Here is a 20886-nt window from a genome sequence, read left to right as displayed (position 1 = left end):
GTTGAGCACCTCTTATTACGCATTTTTTCTAACTTCATTTAATTCATCTTTTCCTAAAACATACTTAATTAAATATAATTTTTTATTTCAAATTCAGAGTGTACATGATAAAAAAAAAAAGGGCCTATCAATTGTCAACAGAACCGGCTACTGAGACTCTGCGAGGGAGTGAGGGAACACATAAAATCAAAAGTTGTACACTTACCGGGTAAAAAATATAAAGACCAATGCAGATCTCGACACGTGGACCCACTCCTTAAATCGGATGCAAACCTATTTATATTCCATCCTTTATTCTCTTTTCTCGTCCGCCTCTTCTCTCGTCTCTGTCTTCTCTGAACTTCATCCTCTCTCTTCCCTCCACAAATCCAAACCCTAGAAATCCCTGTTTCCTTTCCAAAACGATTTTCTTATGATTTATGTCTTAAGTCATCTCTATTAGGGTTTTGATATTATCAAAAACGGTCGAATTGAATTATTTGATAAAAAAATTGAGAGGAGAGGAATGGCGGATGCAACAAGCCCCGTTTACATCAACGTCATCGAAGACGTCATCAACAAGGTCCGCGACGAGTTCATCAATAACGGTGGGCCCGGTGAGACCGTCCTTTATGAGCTTCAAGGAGTAATCAACATTCCCTATTCCTCTTTTTGGGTTAAATTTTGCTGTTAATTTTTTAGGGTTTTTCAAATCTTAGTTTTTTCTCTGATTGGTGATTTTCTTTGGATCTGGTATTACTATGAGGTCTAGGGTTTTCAGATTTGTAATTTAAGCTGTAAAGTTGCTGATTTTGTTGTTGTTTTTTTTTTTTTTTGTATGGGGAGTTTAGCTTTGGGAGACGAAAATGATGCAAGCAGGTGCTATATGTGGTACAATGGAGAGGTCATCAGCTAATAAGCTGCCGGTACCTGGTGGTCCAATTACTCCAGTACACGACCTTAATGTTCCGTATGAAGGGACCGAGGAATATGAGACTCCCACTGCTGAGATGCTCTTCCCTCCTGTGAGTAATTGCGACTTGCTCCTTGTATCAATTTTTTTGTCATGTCTGCTGAATTTAGTGAAGTGATTTAGCTGATTTACTAATTTTTAGCACCTCTTTGTGATTGCTGAACCTTAACTTGAAATGGGCCAGTGGAAACTCTTTCCTGTCATATCTTTATTGGTAAAATGTGTTTTTGGTTGGGTTGTTTTTGAATTTTTAAGTAATTGTCAGTGGTAGTTTTGATATCTGTTAGTTGTATGTGGATTTTGAATTGATTTATGAGTTCAGTTATTTTGTCAGCAAGAATTTTTTATGTGGGCTTTTGGAATTGTAGACACCAATGCAAACACCCATGCAGACGCCATTACCAGGAAGTGCGCAAACACCTTTACCTGGAAATGCACAAACACCTTTACCTGGAAGTGTGGACAATTCATCCATGTATAACATTCCTACTGGATCTAGTGATTATCCCACCCCTGTCAGTGATGCTGGGGGCAGTACCGATGGAAAAGCTGGGAGACCCAGCCCTTTCATGGTAAGCACTGATTTGATCTTTCAGCCCTCTTTGTTTAGCAGATGCTAGTTTCAGTGTGTGGTTTCACATGTTTTGTGTGTGTGTGTGTGTGTGTGTGTGAGTGCTCGTGTGGTGTGGGGTGTGTGCCTTTGTTTTTTTCCTTGGGAGATTAGTGGCCAGAAGCTTGCTGCACTAATGTAGAGTTGTTATTTGGTTATGGATATACTGACTGATCTTTTCCTTCTTGTCTTCAAACAGCAACCTCCCACTTGGATGCATCAAAGGCCACCTCTTAGTGTTGATGTCAATGTTGGCAAGTCTTGTCACATTAGCAAGTTGTTTAGTGATTGTTGTCTTTGAAGAGTATTAACTAATAAGTGCTGTGCATTTGTAGCTTATGTTGAAGGGCGGGATGAGGTGGACAGAGGGACCTCTCACCAAGCCTTGACACAGGTAACTTTTGTTTGTACTGTGTAGTTTTGTGCTTTGAGGAGAGTTCATGGTCAAAAGGTTCGGGATGCTAAAGGTTTATTTTCAGAAACAATTCCCTTATTTGTCATCCGAAACAATAACATACTGTTGCCACAGAGGTAACTTATGTTTTGATATTGGAGAAAATTCCAGGACTTCTTCATGCCTTCTGGAAAACGGAAGCGCGAGGATTTTGCTCCGAAATATAACAATGGTGGATTCATACCCCAGCAAGATGGAGCTGGGGATTCTGCATCTGAGGTTTCTCAGGTTGAGCTGAATGTGCATTCTTATTTGTTTATGATATCTGTTAACTTGAATTCTCTTAGCTACTATGGGCTTCCTCCTAGCAAGCAAAATTTTGACTTTGTTTTCATCCTTTATTTATTTTATTCATTGATGTTCTACTTTCTCATATTATGAAAACCTTTCTTTTCCACAAAGGTGTCAGGGCATGCATCCTAAAGGACCTTAACTTTAAAATTGAGTTTTGTGACTCGTCAGGTTTTGACTATAAAGCTGAGTGCTGTATGTGAATTTAACTTCAATTTGTAGTTTATGTGTTGAAATCCAGATCAGTTATTTGTAATGAGTTTATGCTGTAATTAGTTTATATTGTGCTCTTCTTTGAGGTGGAGTTTTTGCTCGGAGAAAAAAATGAATTTCAGCAAGTGGAAAATAACAAACATGTGCTCTTATGTCTAAGATGTGTTAACTTAGGCAACAGCGAGCTTCATTCTCATTGTTGGGTTGAAACCAAGATCAATGTTTTATAAAGGTGTAACTTTTATGAGTAGAACCTTTGGTGTTTTTGAGCCACTGGATAAGCGAGAGTGGCCGATGAGATACATAGAGTTTTGCTTATCTTCATCTTGCAACATGTTCTCTATTTTTCTTTGTAGACTTAAAGTTAATGTGAGTGCTTTTCACATATGGTAGCTAAAACCGTTATAGGAAAGAGAGTTCATGTCAAGCATTTTGGTGCATTGAAGGAGTATTTTAATCAAAGAGAATTTCCCTGTACAAAGCTTCTGAATATCTATCTAAAATTACTGTTTCCTGATCTGTTCTTTGGTTTTCTTAATTTTATTCATGGAGTTCTTCTGTTACAAATAATCATCTTTTTGTATCATGAGAGGACCATGGATTTTGTTGTTTTATGAAAAGGTTTAATCATTTGAGAAACATTTCTTTGCTTAACTCAGTAAATTTTATGCTGGTTTACTTCTAGGAACTATTTAATTGCATCATAGTATGGGAATACTGAATAGGATAGTGGCTCAACCCATGGCATTGACTCTTGGTTTTTCAATTAAGTTGGTCAACGAAATTGTCACTTATGGTTATAAAGGATTGAAGATCATTTTAAATGACAGGACAAATGTAAGTGGACTGGACAAATACATGGTATTGTCTTGTGTTTGGTGCACTTGACAGGATAAGAGTGAACGAAGTTTTAACAAAAATTCATATTGGTCCCTGAACTTTATCAATAATTTTTTAGTCCCTAGATTTTATTTGCATTACAGTTTAGCCCTTATTTAAATTTTTCATTCCTCTAATTTTTTGGTAAATGCAATTTAGTCCTGAATTGGATTTTTTTTATCAACTAAGCTCCTACATCTAAAAATTCATTTAAATAAAATAGGGGTAAACTTGTTCAAACTTTAGTCATCCAAATTAAAAAATCAACGAGTGATAAATAAATAACAGATAATATGGAAAATTGAGAAATAATGATTTTGTCTATTGTATCATACAAGCCTGTTCCACCCCATGATGGGACAATAATTTTTGCTTTTGGGACAACTTTGGACAGGAAGAGGATTAAATCCTTTTCTTGTCACCAAGCACAACACAACCTGTCCAGTCCCGCGTACCAAATGCATCTTGATAGTTCCCTTTTGTTTTGGACAAGCAATAAACTAAGAAGAATTACACCCTGGCCATAATATTTTTGTTTGCCATTTTAACTAAGTTTAAAGTTCATTTCCAAAGGATTTCCTTCATTGCTGCTAATAGAGCTATCAACTGCTGGACTGATGCCATTTGAAGGGGAAAAGAAAACATAGCTGCTGATATATCTTCTACCATGTATCCATTGACCATCCTTAAATTTGAACCAATTCATGTCATTAGCATCAAGTTTAGAGTCTTCTGATGTGTTTGAGAAATGGGCTTGAGATTTTTATGCCTCTAGAGAAAGAGTGTGCGTGAGTTGGAACCATTCACCCTCTTCCATGTCCATTTACCAGCACACCTTGCATTATGCAGAATCTTTGCTAGAGAAGGTAGGTCTTGCCTGCCTTTCTCCACAGAATGGGGTGTAGCAGGAGATGGGATATGATTAGCTATCATCTTTGACTGTGATGCTCTTTTATTAACGAACTTTGACTCTGATACTCATGCTCCTTTTAGTCAGTTGGTATTTGGATTTTATGAATCACAACTTGATTGTGAGGCGCAAACAATCTTTGTTGTTCTTTTGAAACATTTGTGATATTAGTTGACCATTAAATGAGATTGAAAAATATATTTCTTTTATTGTTTCTTAAAATGTCATTGTGATCCAGCGGTTCTAACTTGCACCAGACCAGTTTCAGCTTCCCTGCCACCACAATCATTGCACCCCCCCTCATATGACATTTCTGAACAAAATCCTTTGATTTGTCCAGCTTCTGTAAATTAGTTTGAAGATGACCGAATAAATGAATGGGCATTATTGACTGCATATTTGAATTAAGTTAAGTGAAGAATGGATGGATACTATTTATCACATCATTAACTACTGCCCTGGATAAATAATGTCGATCAGCATCATTAACTACATGTATCCATGATGCTGAGGTTCTCATGAATTCCAGCCTTTTGGGAAATAGCCTGGTTGTCTGTGACCAAGTCGGGTCTTACCATTGCAGTTATTTCATTTTGTTTTGTATGTTCTGATTCAAACTTGTAACTTGAGAATTCTCTAAATTTTTGAAAATCTGGTAATCGATCATTCAAGGCAACGGGTAGCTGATATGCCTGGAAGCCTCAGTTTATCTCAAGCACTAGCTCTTTATTTTGTTTGAAATCAAATGCATGTTAGCCTAACAGTGGGATATTTAGGGTTCATTTTAACTGCTCATGTCTTTTAAAAGATTTGCATGTTTTCAGAAACTTGCTATAACTTTAGCTCATGTAACGGCAAATTTCAGGTAAGTCAAGGGAATGATCCTCTTGGAAGATGTGACACTATCACCACTAAAAATAAAGAGATCTTAGCACGTGTGTCAAGGTCATATTTGAAGATTCCTCAAGTGGATGGGCCAACTCCTGATCCTTATGATGACGTGCTTTCTACTCCCAATGTATGTAGTAGTGCTTTTGTAATTTTCCTGAAATTCAAAGATGCAATCAATTATGCAATATGTATTCAATGTGGTTTCCTTGCTCTAGAATCATGTATGAACTGGCAAAGTGCTGCTGCATCCATCCTTGTCCCAACAGTGTTTTTCTATTTATCTAATTTCCAGTGTTTCCTGCTTCATAAAGGGCAGCCTGTGTTGGCCCAGTCATTATAGGATCATATATTTCTTGATTCTTTATCTTGTAACTAGAAATACAATGTTTCATCCAGCAAAAGAAAAAAAAAGGATAGATAAACCCTCTCATTCACTCATGCACTGGCAAAGTGATGCACAATCTGTCTCATCATCACCCGCCTTGTTTTGGAGGACTTATTAATCTGGAGTAGCATCAGGTAGCTGTGATCTGAAGATGGTTTTCACATGTTTTGTGCATGCCCACATGTATAAGCATGCCTCTAGATACCTACAAATATACTGTCTGTGAAGAAAACCCTGTCTTGAGATGAAAAGTTAGCAATACCATAAGCAACAATGTGCCCCTCCATGTTTTAATCTATGCCATGGGCTAGGATGTGGAATGAGTTGATTTTTTCTGGATATGGCTTGATTGTAAAGGTAGCTAGTACATGCAAAGTATTGAAGAATGATTATAGCTCCCACCATCTGGTTCATTTGGATCAAATACTATATATAATTGCTCTTCGAACATGTAATTGGAAATGGTGGTTAAAGCAGCCAGCACTATTTGTGTCCTTGGTTTGCATGTAAGGGTGGTGTTCAGGTCTTGAGAGCAGCCTTTTTAGTTAATGTACTGTAGGATGAGATTGTCTCTGAAATATTATCAGGAGTCCTATGTTGCTGAGACTATAACTTCATTATTTATGACAATGAACTTTTGAAAATTGAGTATGGGACATATTCTTTTCTCCAGAGATTACCATTTTCTTTCTAATTTTTCTGTCTTTGATTTTTGTGTTGAAGATATACAATTATCAAGGAGTTGCCAATGAAGATTACAACATAGCAAACACACCAGCTCCCAATGGTTAGTTTATGTAATATGTGTCTTTTTTCTAATTTGATAAATTTGCTGAGTATGTTTGTGACAATCAAGGTATTTGTTTTTTGTTTCTCCTTTCCACTTCTCAGATCTACTGGCAAGTACCCCAGCTGTTGTCAGTCAAAATGATGTTGCTGATGATGATGATGATGATGAGCCGCTGAATGAAGATGATGATGATGATGAGGATCTGGATGATGTGGACCAAGGAGAGGAGCTGAACACGCAACATTTGGTTTTAGCTCAATTTGACAAGGTAAAGATGCACTCTTCTTTTCACCCTATTCTTTTTTTGTTTGATTGGTAGTGTTCATCATAACAGGCTGGTTTAGTTGGTTGAATATACCAGTGATGATAGTCTTCTGACAATAACATTTTTCTTGCATGGATAGGTGACCCGTACCAAGAGCAAGTGGAAATGCATACTCAAGGATGGTATTATGCATATAAACAACAAGGACATTCTCTTTAATAAGGTCTGTCTTCCATCAAATAATTGATGTTACAATCTGGTTCGGTATTGTACTGAAATTCCAAAATATTTGATGGAATGCTGGCGTTCTTTTGCAGGCAACAGGAGAATTTGACTTTTGATTTTGTTAGGGGAATGTCTGCTTGGCAGGTAGTATCATTTGCTTTTAATGGACGTATCCTGAGTTACCATTGGTTGTGTGGTAAGGTTTCTAAAAAATGTCCTCTAGTGAGAGCTCAAGGGAAGTGAGCGAGATGCTTTTTTTTGTTGTTGAATTGAAACCCTTTTGAATGGGATGGATGGTTGGCCTATTGTACATAAAGGAAGAGCTTTTCAGCTTTTATAATGTATGACTGCAGGAGGTTTTTCTCGAGATTCCAATGTAATTTCTTTCATGTCATACACTTGGACAAACTGCTTCATCCCCTTTTCTTCTGTTTATTCACACCCTTTATGTCCAGTTTGGTTGACAATGATCATGCTCTGTTTAAAGATTGCCATGCTCATGCTCATGCTCTGCAGGAGGTTTTTCTTGAGATTCCAATGATCATGCTCTGTATAGTAGGAGACAGCATTTCAAAAAGATCGCCATGATAGCAACATTGTTCGAAAGTAAGAAATTACTCTTTAATTTATGTTTATTTACATCTTTCCGGCGAAACCGTTCCAAGAGAGTTCCTATTGAGATCAACAAACGAAACAATTATACATCGTAGGGATTCCCATCCTAGAAAATGCTGTATTGAGTTGTGAGCTGTGTTGGAGAGAAATCCTCGGGGGTTGAAAAAACAAAAAAGAACCTGCAACGAGTTGAAATCATGCACAATAACTCTGCGTGATCAACGAGCAGACATTTAGACTGGAAGATAGTAAACAAGGATGACGGCTCAATGTATCCACTGGCTACTGCTGGATGCAGCCAAACTCTTGCCTCTGAATATGTATCGTGAGCATCATCTTCCCTCCCTTTGTCATTATCCCCACATTACAGGAAATGTAAATTCTTCTGCCTCCGATGGCAACGGCGGAGGAGATACAGAGAGTGGTGATGGAAGAGGGATTGGAGTAGGAGGAGGAGAGGCCTGACTAGCAGGCAGAAGTGGGGTGGAGAGCTGATCGAGATCCAGAGCTTGTGGGGCTTGCTTCTGTAGCCTCTGTATTAAATTGACAAGAATAAAATTTTATGATAATAATTATTTAATTTTAAAAACCGTTTTAAAAATTTGGAGAAAAATATAAAAACATATATAAATGAAAAAAAATACATAATGTAACTTGTCTTTTCCAAGCAAAACAAATTAAAATAGAAAAACAAGATAGCCAAAAGCATAGACATAAGTCACATAATAAAGAAGGGTAGTGAGCATGCAAGAGAAACCACGACTCCCACCAAAAAAATTGTTTTAAAAATAATAATGATTGTTACTTAAAATATTTTTTATTTAAAAATATATTAAAATAATATATTTTTTATTTTTTAAAAATAATTTTTAATACAGCATATCAAAATAATTCAAAACATAAAAAAACAATTTTAACTAAAGATTTATGTTTTCAAACACTATCTAATTACTCAACATTCACGACCAAAGAGCAGGGTATAACTGATTTTAATTGTATCAAGGTCAAGTTCTTATATTCCTCATCAAGCACACCCCATTGAGATGACATGTATTGGACTCCATATGTTGCTATTAGCATCTTTTCATCACTTTTTCCAGATAAATCCATGGAAATTTTGGCTGTTCATTGTAGCAAAAGAGTCCCCAATGTCTCTTGAAATGTCTTGGTGCATTGCTCTTCTAATTCTTCGATCAGGGCAAAGAGATTCACATCCATTTAAAGTATGTTTGGTAGTATGATAACGGTTGTTTTTCAAATAACTTTTTCATGTCGAAAATGTATGCCAATGATATTTTTTTTATTTTTTAAAAAGTTATTTTTGATATCAGTATATTAAAACGATTCAAAACATACAAATCGTATTAAATTTTAGCAAAACAAAAAAAAAAAATTGAATTTTTTAGAAACACGGTTTCAACCGCGTTCCCAAATGGTTAACTTGGTCGGACATAGGTTCCTTTCTTTAAGGAGATCGTCAATGAATGTTTTAGCTAATTTGGGATCGACATTAATGTTACCATTTGGAGGCCAACCAACTTGTCCCATTATGATCTTTAAATCGCCAGCACTATTACCATCTATAGGCCAAAGAGCTTTAATTTGACGAAGAAACTTCACAGTGTGAATCGTGACATCCTTTATGTTGTTACGGATATTGCCATCAGGTGGTTTGTTGGAAGATGATTCATGAACATCAGCATTAAGGGCTGCTGTAGCTTTGATTTTGTCTCCGACTCTATCATTGTCCTAAGCCTTATGAATGTATTGTAATGCTGGAAACGTAAACGTAACATTGTCGCAAGTGCTATTAAAACTTGACAGGAAAGGCTCGTTCCTAACAGCCAATGAGGGGTTGTTGGAAGATGATTCTTAAACATTATCATTAAGGGCTACTGTAGCTTTGATTTTGTCTCCGACTTCAACATTGTCCAAAGCCTTCTGAACGTTTTGCCGAAACTGGCAATCAACTGGCGTTTCTTTTATTGAGTTCTTAAGTAGTTTTAAATAGTTTGTGTAAGAATGTGATGTTTGCAAAAGGGAAAAGATGGAACGAGTGGCTTATCCAGGTTGCCGCAACCTCACAAGATACTTTCAAGTATCTTGGAACTGTTTAAAAGGTTCAAGCTATTCGTGAGCTCTGCCTATCATCCTCAGTCAGATGAGCAATCTGAAAGAGTTAATCAATGACCGGAGAATTACCTAAGATGTTTGTCTATGTATAGTCCCAATAAGTGGTATTCATGGCTGTCAGTGGCACAATAGTGCTACAACACCAGCCATCACTTTGCCATTAAGATGTCTCCCTTTCAAGCATTGTATGGTTATGTACTATTATAGCTCAATATGTTTCTCCGGTAGCTGTTGTGGATGGGATGTTACAGGTTCAAATAAACATGGATCACGAGGCAGTTGGAAACAACAACAGATAAAGCAGATCTAAGAGGGAGTTCAATGTGGAGGGGGGGTGTTGATTTATCTTAAATTGCAACCATGTAAGCAGATAAGAGTAGCTTTAAGAAAGAATTTAAAGCTTAATCCTAGATTCTATATGCCTTGTAAGGTGGTGCAAAAGGTGGAAACTGTGGCTTACAAACTACTGCCACCAGAAGGAACATTAATACATCATGTTTTTCATGTTTCACTACTAAAAAAGAAGGTTGGAGATCAAGCAGTAATATCCTCAAATCTGCCAGCAGTTGATGAGTATGGCAAGGCCAGAGTGACTTCTATTGCAAAAACAAAGTTGCTACCATGATGATGGTACAATGATCCAACTTATTTGAGGAAAACTAACTCTACATGGAAGGATCATGAGGAATCGAGAAAACTTATTTGGTCCAACTTATTGGCGGATTATCTTAGTGAGCTGATTTGGTCAGTCGCAGCAACTACAACAGTTGATCCATGGCTGCTGATGAATTTGCAATAGCAGAATGTATCTTTTGCTTGTAGAAGCAGAGAAAGAATGAAAAGAATAGGATTTTCTATGAGAGAAAAGAAAAGGAAGGAAGATACATTTAGAAAGTCTGCAATAAAAAAATGCAGTAATGCTTCTTTGTATTTTTCTACATCTTTTACAGTGGATATCAATATATATATATATATAATTTCTAACTAACGTCTGTTAACAAACGGTTAACTAATTGTAACAGAATATAACTAACTATATTATATCCATAATATTACAATGTGTTTATGATATCATGGCCAGTCTTCGTGAGTCTTCTGGTGTAGGAGAGTCGGCTGCAGGGGTGGCTTGTTCTGCAAGTATTGAAGAATTGTTTGCAGCATTAGCTTCTGTGGGAGCATGTGCTATGTTCCAATATCCCCCCGCAAGATGAGAATGGATATTCATCATTCCCATCTTGTCAAGTAGAGGATTAAGCATATGAGAACCAAGTGGTTTAGTGAGGGCATCAGCTAATTGAAACTTGGAAGGAATGTGAATGATGGTAAGGAGTCCTGCTTGTAATTTTTCACGAACAAGATGACAGTCAATTTGGATATGTTTGGTGCATTCATGATGAACAAGGTTGTAAGCTATTTCGGAGGCTGGTTTGCTGTCAGTGTAGAGTAAGGCAGGTTGAGAGTGAGGGATGTGGAAATCAGCCAGTAAATAAGAAAGCCATTGTAGTTCACAGGAAGTTGTTGCCAATGCCCGATATTCTGCTTCTGCAGAGGACCTACTTACAGTAGGTTGTTTCTTTGATTTCCAGGAGATTAAGGAATCGCCAAGGAAAACTAGATAGCCAGTAACACTTTGACGAGTGTCAATGCAACCTCCCCAATCACTGTCAGAATAAGCTTTTAAATGAAGGGGAGAAGCAGCTTTGAGTAGTAAACCTTTGCCTGGTGTGGCTTTAAGATACCGAAGGACTCTCTCTGCTGCTTGCATATGGAGGGTGTGAGGATTTGACATGAATTGGCTAAGAGTTTGGATGGCATAGGATAAGTCAGGTCTTGTGAGTGTAAGGTAGAGAAGCCTACCAATAAGTCTACGATAAGATGCATGATTAGGCAAGGGAGGGCTAGTATCGTGTGTGCTGAGTTTGAGTGTGGATTCCATGGGAAAAGTGACAGGTTTAGCACCAGAAAAACCACTGTCCATGAGGATGTCCAAGGCATATTTTCTTTGGCAAAGAACAATGCCTTTGGTAGATCGAGCTACCTCAATGCCGAGAAAGTATTTGAGGTGTCCCAAATCTTTGATGGGGAAAATTCTGCGAAGATAGTTTTTGACTATAGTCAGTGCTGTAAGATCATTTGATGCGATGAGAACATCATCAACATAGATTAAAATGGCAATGAGGGTGGTTTCAGATTGCTTGATGAAGAGGCTGGAATCTGAATTGGCTTGTAGAAAACCAAATTGAAGAAGAGATGCAGAGAGTTTGGAAAACCATTGTCTTGAAGCCTGTTTAAGGCCATAGATACTCTTTTTGAGTTTGCATACTCGAGGGTCATTGTGATTGGAGTAACCAGGTGGTAATTGCATATATACTTCTTCATGTAAGTCCCCATGTAGGAAGGCATTGTTTACATCAAGTTGATGTAAATGCCAATTGTTGGCTACAGCAATGGTGAGAAGAACACGTACTGTAGTGATTTTTGCAGCAGGAGAGAAGGTGTCAAAAAAATCAATTCCCTCTTGTTGTGTGTATCCTTTTGCGACCAATTGTGCTTTATATCTCTCAACCTGTCCATCAGCCTGAAATTTAACTTTGTAGACCCATTTACATCCAATGACAGTTTTATTAGGGGGCAGAATGACTAAGTCCCAAGTTTGGTTTTTCTCAAGGGCTGTTATTTCATTAGTCATAGCATGCTGCCAATGAGGGATAGAGCTAGCTTGTTTGTAAGTTTTCGGTTCATAAATAGATGAAACAGAAGAAGTGAAAGCACAGTGGGGTAAAGATAAATGGGATGTAGATAAGTAAGGAAGGATGGAGTAGGGCTTACCAGGCAGGAAGCAAGGGGAAGAGTCTGGTGTTGTTGAAGCAATCTGAGCCATATGTCCACAATAATACTGTGTTAAGTAAGTAGGTGGATGTTTAGTTCTTTCAGATTTTCTAAGTTGAGTAAGAGGAGGAGGCAGCGTAAAAATGTGAGGAACAGAAGGTTGGATAGGAATTGTTGTAGGAACAACAGAATCATGTAGAGTTGTGTTTGATGGTCGACAAGGAAAAGGATCAAAGTGTTGAGGATAGTCAGGGAATACAAGAGGTGTATGAACCTGATTTGGAATAGATGGAAAGTTGGATTCATGAAAAACTACATTGCGAGAGACAAAAGTTTTGCAAGTGTTTAAGTCAAGAACTTTGTATCCTTTAATGTGTGGAGGGTATCCAAGAAAAATACATTTCGTAGCTCTTGGATGAAATTTACCTCTATTATGAGTGATTGTGCTAGCAAAGCATAAACAGCCGAAAACTTTTAAGTAATTGTAATGTGGTGGTTTTTGATAAAGAAGTTGGTAAGGTGTCTGATTTTGGAGAAGGAGGGAGGGGGTACGATTAATGAGGTGTGTGGCTGTTAATATGCAATCTGTCCAATAAGATAAAGGTAGTTGGGTTTGAAACAGAAGAGATCGAGCTACATTGACCAGGTGTTGATGTTTTCTTTCAACCCTTCCATTCTGTTCAGGTGTTTCAACACATGTTTGTTGATGTATGATGCCATGTGTTTGGTAGAAGATAGGCATATTAAATTCTTGGCCATTGTCGGATCTGAGAGTTTGAATATTTATGTTAAATTGAGTATGAACATATGCTAGAAAATTGCTGAGAAGATGTCTTGTTTCAGATTTGGATTTCATTAAGAACAACCAAGTAAATCTACTGTAATCATCTACAATAGTAAGAAAAAAATTGATAACCAGAATAAGAGGTGACAGAGAAGGGTCCCCAAATGTCAATATGAACTAATTGAAAGGTTTTTGTAGATTGATGAACAGATAAAGAAAAAGGCAAACATTTTTGTTTAACTAAGGGGAAAATATCACAAAAGCTATTGTTGCTGATAGTGACTGAAGGATCAGTTTTGTTCAAAAGGGCGATTTTGGAGGGAGGTATGTGGCCTAAACGTAAATGCCAGATATTTGTGGCAACAACACAGGATTTGATGTTTGTTATAGGAGGTGATTTTATAGCATTTGGAGTAGGAGGTTTGTGAAGTTTGTATAGACCAGATTCAGCTTCAGCAAGACCAATCATCTTCCATTTGCTTAGGTCCTGTAGAATACATTTGGTGTGAAGAAAAAATAAACCAACAGTGTTAGCAGCAGTTAGTCTAGAAACAGAAATAAGATTGATATTAAAGGCTGGAACATAGAGTGCATTGTATAAAATGATGTCAGGGGAAAATCTAACTGTTCCAGTGAAGAGAATTGGTACATGTTGACCATTAGGCAGATGAACGTTATTCTGAGTTTTAGGAAGAATGATGGATTCAAAAAGAAGAGGACTACAAATCATGTGATCTGTGGCTCCAGTATCAAGAATCCAAGAAAAACTGTTATGAGGTGAAGATGCTGTATGACATGAAAAAGATATACCTAATGTAGATACTTCTGTAGCAGTGTTATTTAGCTTTGAGCTGGAAATGCTATTTGCTAGAGTGAGTAGATTCTGCATCTGTTCTTGAGAGAAAACAATGTTAGGGGTATCAAGATGTGGTTGCAAGGCAGTAGTATGATGTGCAGTAGGTAATCGTTGAAAGTTCTTGCTGGTATGTGGCATGGTAGCCAATCTTTTTCCTCTTGGTCCCTTCCACCCAGGAGGGTATCCAATGAGTTGGAAACATTTATCAACAATATGTCCAGGATATCCACAGTGGGTGCAGGTTGCCTCAGTTTTACCTTTGTATTTAGCAAATCGTGTAGTATAGTTGGAACCTGATTTGGAATTTTGATTGTGGTAGTGTTCAGCAATCATTGCTTGGCAATCAATTGGAATTGCTGCTGCATTTGTTAGGGATCTCTGACTCTCTTCTTGAAGAAGCAGGGAGAAGACTCTGCCCATAGATGGCAAAGGAGTTTGCAGCAATAGTTGGCTTCTAACTGATGAGTAAGAACCATGAAGGCCAACCAGAAATTTCATGACAAAGTCGGATTGTTGTCGAGCAGTTAGATGTTTAAAAATATTGCATGAGCAGGAATCAAGATGTCCACATTTGCAGCTTGGGATTGGGCGATAACTGTTGTATTCATCCCATAGGGCCTTGAATTCACTGAAATATTCAGTGATAGATTTTGAGTTCTGTGCAATAGAACTCAAAGATTTTTCTAAACTAAAAACCCTTGGTCCATCACTTCTAAGATATCTAGTTCGTATTTCTTCCCAGATATCAAAAACTGTTGTGAAGTAAAGAAGGCTGCTGCGAATTTCTTTGGAAATTGAATTCATCAGCCATGATAGGACCAAATTGTTTGATCTCAGCCAAGCCATACGAAGTGATTGATTGGTTGTATTTGGTTGAACTAAAGATCCATAAATGAAGGCAATCTTGTTTTTCACTGTCAAGGCAATTGTCATGGATTTGCTCCATGCAATATAATTTTCGCCAGTGAAGATTTCTGAAACCAGAAGAGCGCCAGGATTATCAGAAGGATGGAGGTAATAGCAGCTGGAAGAATCATCAGAAAGATTTAGAGTAGCGATATTGGATGAATCTTTATGTGCTGTAGAAGCACTTTCTTCAAAATGATCAGACATTTTGAAAAAGAATCAAGAAGTTGATGACAGAAAAAGGTATCCAACTACAAAGATCGTGAATCTTTAAAAATTAAAGAAGAGTATATGTTTTCAGAGTTTTTAGAATATAGCAGAGATATTATAAAATCTTGATTTCTTCTATTGCTTTGATACCATGATGAATTTGCAATAGCAGAATGTATCTTTTGCTTGTAGAAGCAGAGAAAGAATGAAAAGAATAGGATTTCCTATGAGAGAAAAGAAAAGGAAGAAAGATACGTTTAGAAAGTCTGCAATCAAAAAATGCAGTAATGCTTCTTTGTATTTTCTACATCTTTTACAGTGGATATCAATACATATATATATACAATTTCTAACTAACGTCTGTTAACAAACGGTTAACTAATTGTAACAGAATATAACTAACTATATTATATCCATAATATTACAATGTGTTTATGATATCATGGCCAGTCTTCGTGAGTCTTCTGGTGTAGGAGAGTCGGCTGCAGGGGTGGCTTGTTCTGCAAGTATTGAAGAATTGTTTGCAGCGTTAGCTTCTGTGGGAGCATGTGCTATGTTCCAATAGCTGCAGTCCTTGCCTTCGACACCTCGTCGGACAGGGGTTCCCTTCTTTAAGGAGACCGTCATGGAACGTTTGAGCTAATTTGGTGTCGGCATTAATGTTACCATCTGTAGGCCAGCCAACTTCTCCCATTATGATCTTCAAATCGCCAGCACTGTTACCATCTGTAGGCCAAAGAACTTTAATTTGACGAAGAAACTTCACAGTGTGAATCGTGACATCCTTTATGTTGTTACGGATATTGCCATCAGGTGGTTTGTTGGAAGATGATTCATGAACATCAGCATTAAGGGCTGCTGTAGCTTTGAATTTGTCTCCGACTTCAACCTTGTCCAAAGCCTTTTCCTATTGGCGGATTATCTTTCCCTGATTCACCACTGCACAGGTCATCCTTCCCTGATTCATTTCTTTTCCTATTGGCGGATTATCTTAGTGAGCTGATTTGGTCAGTCGCAGCCACTACAACAGTTGATCCATGGCTGCAGTCCTTGCCTTTGACACCTCTGTGACCAGATATTACCAGGAGGAAAGGGAGTGGTCGGTTCTCTCTTCCAAACTCTCACGGGCACCGTAAGTTCATATGAACACATCATTACCGGTAATTTTCACTTTGATGGCTATCCTGCATCTGTATCAACTTCCTTTTGTTTTTTTTTTGTGTGTGGTATTTTTCGGGGAGGCTAATGTCTGTTAAATCTTTTCCAGTATGAACTTGTTTTTCCTAAGATGGAATCAAGTCACTTTATGTTTAACTTGCTCTGTGTAAGTTCTTTGAGGGACCCAAATTAGAATTAAAGTTGATCATTACAACTAATATCCAGTGCTTGATAAATTAGAGTCTGTTTAATCACTTAGGGTAGTTGGATGCAGGAAAGGCTGCACAGCAAGTGAACGTAACCTGTCCCAAGAGGTTGCGCTGCCTCATCCGCAACAAGCTGTGACCAAATAACCAGGAGAAATGATGGAAGCTTATTGATCAAACATCTCTAGCCTTTTCATTAGGTAATTGGGTATCTACACTCTTTCTGAAAGCAGGGTTATTAATATCGCTGCCTTCTTATTGCAAATTTTGTTGCAATGTTTCTGTTACTTTTTCTTGGCTGGTGTTTTAATCCTTTTTCAGCCTGCAAAGCTGCTGTCTATATCTTCTTTCTTCCTTGAACGTGTTTTTCGCAATCTTGACTGTTTGTAGAAAGATTAAAACAGTTATATGTGTGTATAACATCAGCATCAAGATACATTAACACCATTTTTTTTATTCCACTACTAGTCTGTGAATAAACCAGCAGCCATATCACACTGAACTGCACTCTAGTTAGGATAATCGATGATCCTGGGTGTTGGATTGTATGTATTTTAGAAAGTTGACTGAAGCCTATGCTTTCTGCAGTCACTATATCAGAAGTCAGAATAGTTCAATATGTAATTAAACCTTTCCATGTAAAAACGAGGCAGGCATAAGTGATTAATCATTTTAGTCCATAACAGAAGTAAGTGGAGAGTTTTATAAAAAAAGGAACACGGCCATCACTGACCAGCATTGTTTCATCAAACATTGTACTATTTCAACCATGTGTTTTGCTTAAATCATAAATTATACCTATGTTTCTATGCTAATTAATTAACCCCTCTTGGAGCAGTCTTTGTGGATTACTATGGTATGCACAAACCTCATTAAGCCATGATTCAACGACCGCAGCTGAGGATTGAGTCGGTACTAGAGAAGGAATGAGCAGAGTAATCATTAGATCTACGGAAAGACAAGTTGAACTCCCCAGGCTCTTCATGACTACCTGGCATCAAGCCTATGCTAGCACCATCAAGAGGCATCTCTGGCAGGCTAGCATTCCCATCCAGATATTGCGCAATTTGCCTCATGCTTGGCCTAGCTTGTGGTGTAGAGAAAGAACAAAGCAGACCTAGCTTCAAAACCAATTCCATTTCCTCAACCACGTAATTACCTTCCAATTTTGGATCAACCGTTCGAAGAATGTCTCCTATTTTCCAGGAATCAAGAACCCAGTCAACCAAAACCATCTTTTCTGCTGATTGTTCTGGCTCTAAAGGTTTCCTTCCACAAGCCATTTCAAGCATAAAAGTGCCAAAAGCAAAAACATCACTGCTGGTAGTGGCCCTTCCTGTTCTAGTAACCTCTGGCGCAATATATCCAACTGTTCCAACCACACAGGTTGTTTGAGGATTGGCCCCGCGATCATAGAATTTAGCAAGCCCAAAATCTCCTAGTCGACCATTGAAATCATCATCTAACAGTATATTGCTAGCTTTCACATCTCTATGCAGAACAACCTGTTCCCACTCTTCATGGAGGTAAAGAAGGGCAGACGCAACTCCTCTGAGGACCTGATATCGCTGAACCCAATTAAGGCTGGGTGTGTCATTGCGAAACAGGAGTTTATCAAGGCTTCCATGGGGCATGTAATCATAGACCAGGAGGAGCTCTCCCTTTCTCCGGCAATAGCCTAGGAGCTGGACCAAGTTCCTGTGCCTCAGCCTTCCCATGCTAGCAATCTCAGCAACAAACTGCTTAGTTCCTTGTTTGGAATCATGGGATACTTTCTTGATCGCGACTTGCATGTTGGAAGAAGGCAATACTCCTCTGTAAACCTTTCCAAAACCTCCACTTCCCAGCAACTTCCTGTCCGTGAAACCTGTAGTTGCTTTGTATAAATCCTTGTAGGAGAATCTTTGAGGACCATACTCCTGTTCCCAATCTTCGCGCAGTTCTTCATATTTCTTCCTCCTTATTATATAAGCAGCACCAGAGATTGCTACCAGAAAAATGATTGCTGTTATTGTTGGGGCCAGAATTCTTAAATATGGTTTCTTTCTTGATTTTCTTTGATGGGGAAGTGAAGGCAACTTCGACACATCAAGACTTTGAGCTTGTCCGCCTCTGTTGAAGCTCCACCCCAGAATATAGTGGCTGCTATCCACTTCTCCAGTAGATGAAGAAAAACCAACGTACATAGAATCCAACATAACAGAAGAAAGATCGAGATGTGTTGACAAGAGAGGCAAGGTTGGTTTTGTTCTTGTGACAGGAGCAACTGTAACATTGAGTAGCTTCTCTGCTTCATCATAATCTATCCACACGTGCATCACATGACCACTTATGAGAATCAAGCTCTTATTCTCCTTTTCCTCATCTGAAAAGTAGGTCACCGGAGCAGATTCAATGGATACCAAGCTGTTTACATCAATTCCAACGTGGCTGTCATTGATGTCTTTAAGATCAGGGCTTGGAACTGCATCCAGCTCAACTGCAACTAGATGGTTTGAAGGTAGGCCATTGCTTGTAGAATTGAGGATTCCAAAGTACTGAGTTGCCATAGCCCCTGTGAAGTCCACAGATGGAGAGATTGTGAAGGCCATGCCATGGCCACCAAGTGTAGGCAGCTCTGGGACCATGGCAAACGCAAACTGGGTAGAGAACGAGAGAGACCGAGAATTGTTGATTAAAGATGTGTTGAACTGAAAAGGGAATGGGAAGAAAGCACGGCCAATTTGCCGTTTTGAAGTGTTTGTCAGCTCTAAGAGACCATTTGGATGGATGTTTGCAATCTCGCTGAGGAGCAGGTCTGCTCCAGTGAAGCCATGATAGATGAAGTGGTTTTCCTCTTGAGCTAAGGCCAAGAGCTTCAAGGAAACAAACAGGCCGAGTAGAAAGCGCAATGATTTGAACGATGCAATCATCATAAGAACGTGCAGAAGATTGTTTTTGCTTCTTCAGTTACACATTGGTAAAAGAACAAACTTTTTTCGCTTCGAGTTTCTCCTTATTTGTTTTTACAGTTTCAAATCCTCCGTCTAAAGACTGAATTATTAACATGTCTCTTCACATTGCTATGACTTGGGCGCATTCGAACCTTCTCCAAAGCTTTATCTTGGAAAACTACTTTTCAAAGTGGATACAAGGTCAAAGAAAATACAATTCGTTTGAAAATCTTCTACGGCGAGAAATAAATTCCGTTACTAATTGGACATCCAAATTAATTATCATTTTACTGAATATTGCAGATTGAAAATCTTCGTTGCTCGGACATGCGGTGCACATGTGTAACATTTTGAATTAATGAGTTGGAAAATACAATAAAGCCTTTGAAGGTTTAAAGTGTGGGTATAAATGAATGAGGGGTAGTGTGGTAATTAGATAAACATAATAAATATAAATAGAAAAAAAAAGAAAAAGAGAGAGATCTGAAATTAGAGAGCAGAATCGGCAGGAGTGATCCTCAGAGGTTCCTAGATGATATTTGGCGACGGTGTGAAGCTTTGAGATGTACAGACCATTGAGCTATGAGTTTGGCATCGTTCAGATTGGAAGGAGATGTGACAATCTCTTGGTTTGAGTCTAGGAAAAGAGCAAGACCAATAGAGGCTCAGTGGACATGGAAGGAGTTTAGCTCCATGTTCTTAGACAAGTTTCTCCCTCAGAGCGTTAGGGATGCTCGACTTTATGAGTTTAAGAGGCTATCTTAGGGGAGCATGACAGTGGATGAGTATGATTTAAAGTTCACTCAGCTGTCTAGGTATGCAAAACATCTTCTACCCACTAAGGAGTGGAGGGTGAAGAGATTCATTAAAGGACTTAAATCCTCTATGTATATAGTGATGGTGTCATAGGTGTTTCCATCCTACTCCTTAGCTGTTGATAGCGCCAGGTTGATAGAGGCGCGAGAAATAGAGGACATGACTGCTGGCCAGTCTAAGAGGCCTAGAGATGAGGGTTAGTTTTTTAGGCAACAGGGATTAAGTGCAGGTCCGTCTAGGGGATGAAGTGGCTGTCAGGGCTCATGGGTTCAGAGGAGGTTTAGACAGAGACCATCAGTTAGTGGCTCAGACGGTCAGAGTGGCAGTAGTGGTACCCAGAGTTTAGTTCAGACTACACCTTGTAGTTCATTTGTTTCACTTGTGGATAGTTCTTCATGTCAGCACTGTGGAGGAGGTCATACTAGTGCAAAGTGCTACAGAAGAACTAGGGCTTGTTTTAGTTGTGGCCAGATAGGTCATAAGATTAGAGAGTGCCCGAGGAGACAGTTGTCCACTTCGGGGTTATCTGCTTCAGTCCAGCATCCTATTTAGGCACCATCGACGAGCCAGTTTGT

General features: G+C 38.4%; 3 protein-coding genes across 4 annotated transcripts; 1 reads left to right on the top strand and 2 right to left on the bottom strand.

The window, feature by feature from the left end:
* Nucleotides 1-282: 282 nt before the first annotated feature.
* On the top strand, nt 283-7259 carry LOC118034659 (transcription initiation factor IIA large subunit). 2 transcript variants are annotated; one of them, XM_035040003.2, is made up of 11 exons: nt 284-625; nt 831-1004; nt 1321-1524; nt 1762-1816; nt 1898-1956; nt 2128-2244; nt 5175-5327; nt 6309-6372; nt 6477-6643; nt 6780-6863; nt 6958-7259. In XM_035040003.2, exons 1-11 carry the CDS (start codon nt 506-508, stop codon nt 6979-6981), a joined length of 1221 nt encoding a protein of 406 aa, XP_034895894.1. In that variant the 5' UTR covers nt 284-505; the 3' UTR covers nt 6982-7259. The 2 variants fall into 2 exon arrangements, with proteins under 2 accessions (XP_034895895.1, XP_034895894.1); XM_035040004.2 differs by lacking the exon at nt 2128-2244 and having other exon boundaries at nt 283-625.
* Nucleotides 7260-7833: 574 nt separating this feature from the next.
* LOC140955958 (uncharacterized) lies at nt 7834-17316 on the bottom strand. The gene is made up of 6 exons (XM_073411432.1): nt 17296-17316; nt 15865-16105; nt 13510-15176; nt 10692-12716; nt 9020-9229; nt 7834-8013 (listed from the first exon to the last, which is right to left on the bottom strand). The coding sequence occupies exons 1-6, from the start codon at nt 17314-17316 to the stop codon at nt 7834-7836; spliced, it is 4344 nt and encodes a 1447-aa protein (XP_073267533.1).
* Nucleotides 17150-19600, bottom strand: LOC118034657 (L-type lectin-domain containing receptor kinase SIT2-like). Its single transcript, XM_035040002.2, has one exon. It carries the CDS (start codon nt 19475-19477, stop codon nt 17447-17449), a length of 2031 nt encoding a protein of 676 aa, XP_034895893.1. The 5' UTR covers nt 19478-19600; the 3' UTR covers nt 17150-17446.
* Between the last annotated feature and the right edge of the window lie 1286 nt (nt 19601-20886).

This window comes from Populus alba, chromosome 9 (assembly GCF_005239225.2).
Source record: "Populus alba chromosome 9, ASM523922v2, whole genome shotgun sequence".
NCBI lineage: Eukaryota > Viridiplantae > Streptophyta > Magnoliopsida > Malpighiales > Salicaceae > Populus > Populus alba.
Note: the sequence above shows the minus strand (reverse complement) of the source record. Positions and strands in the feature narration are given on the sequence as shown.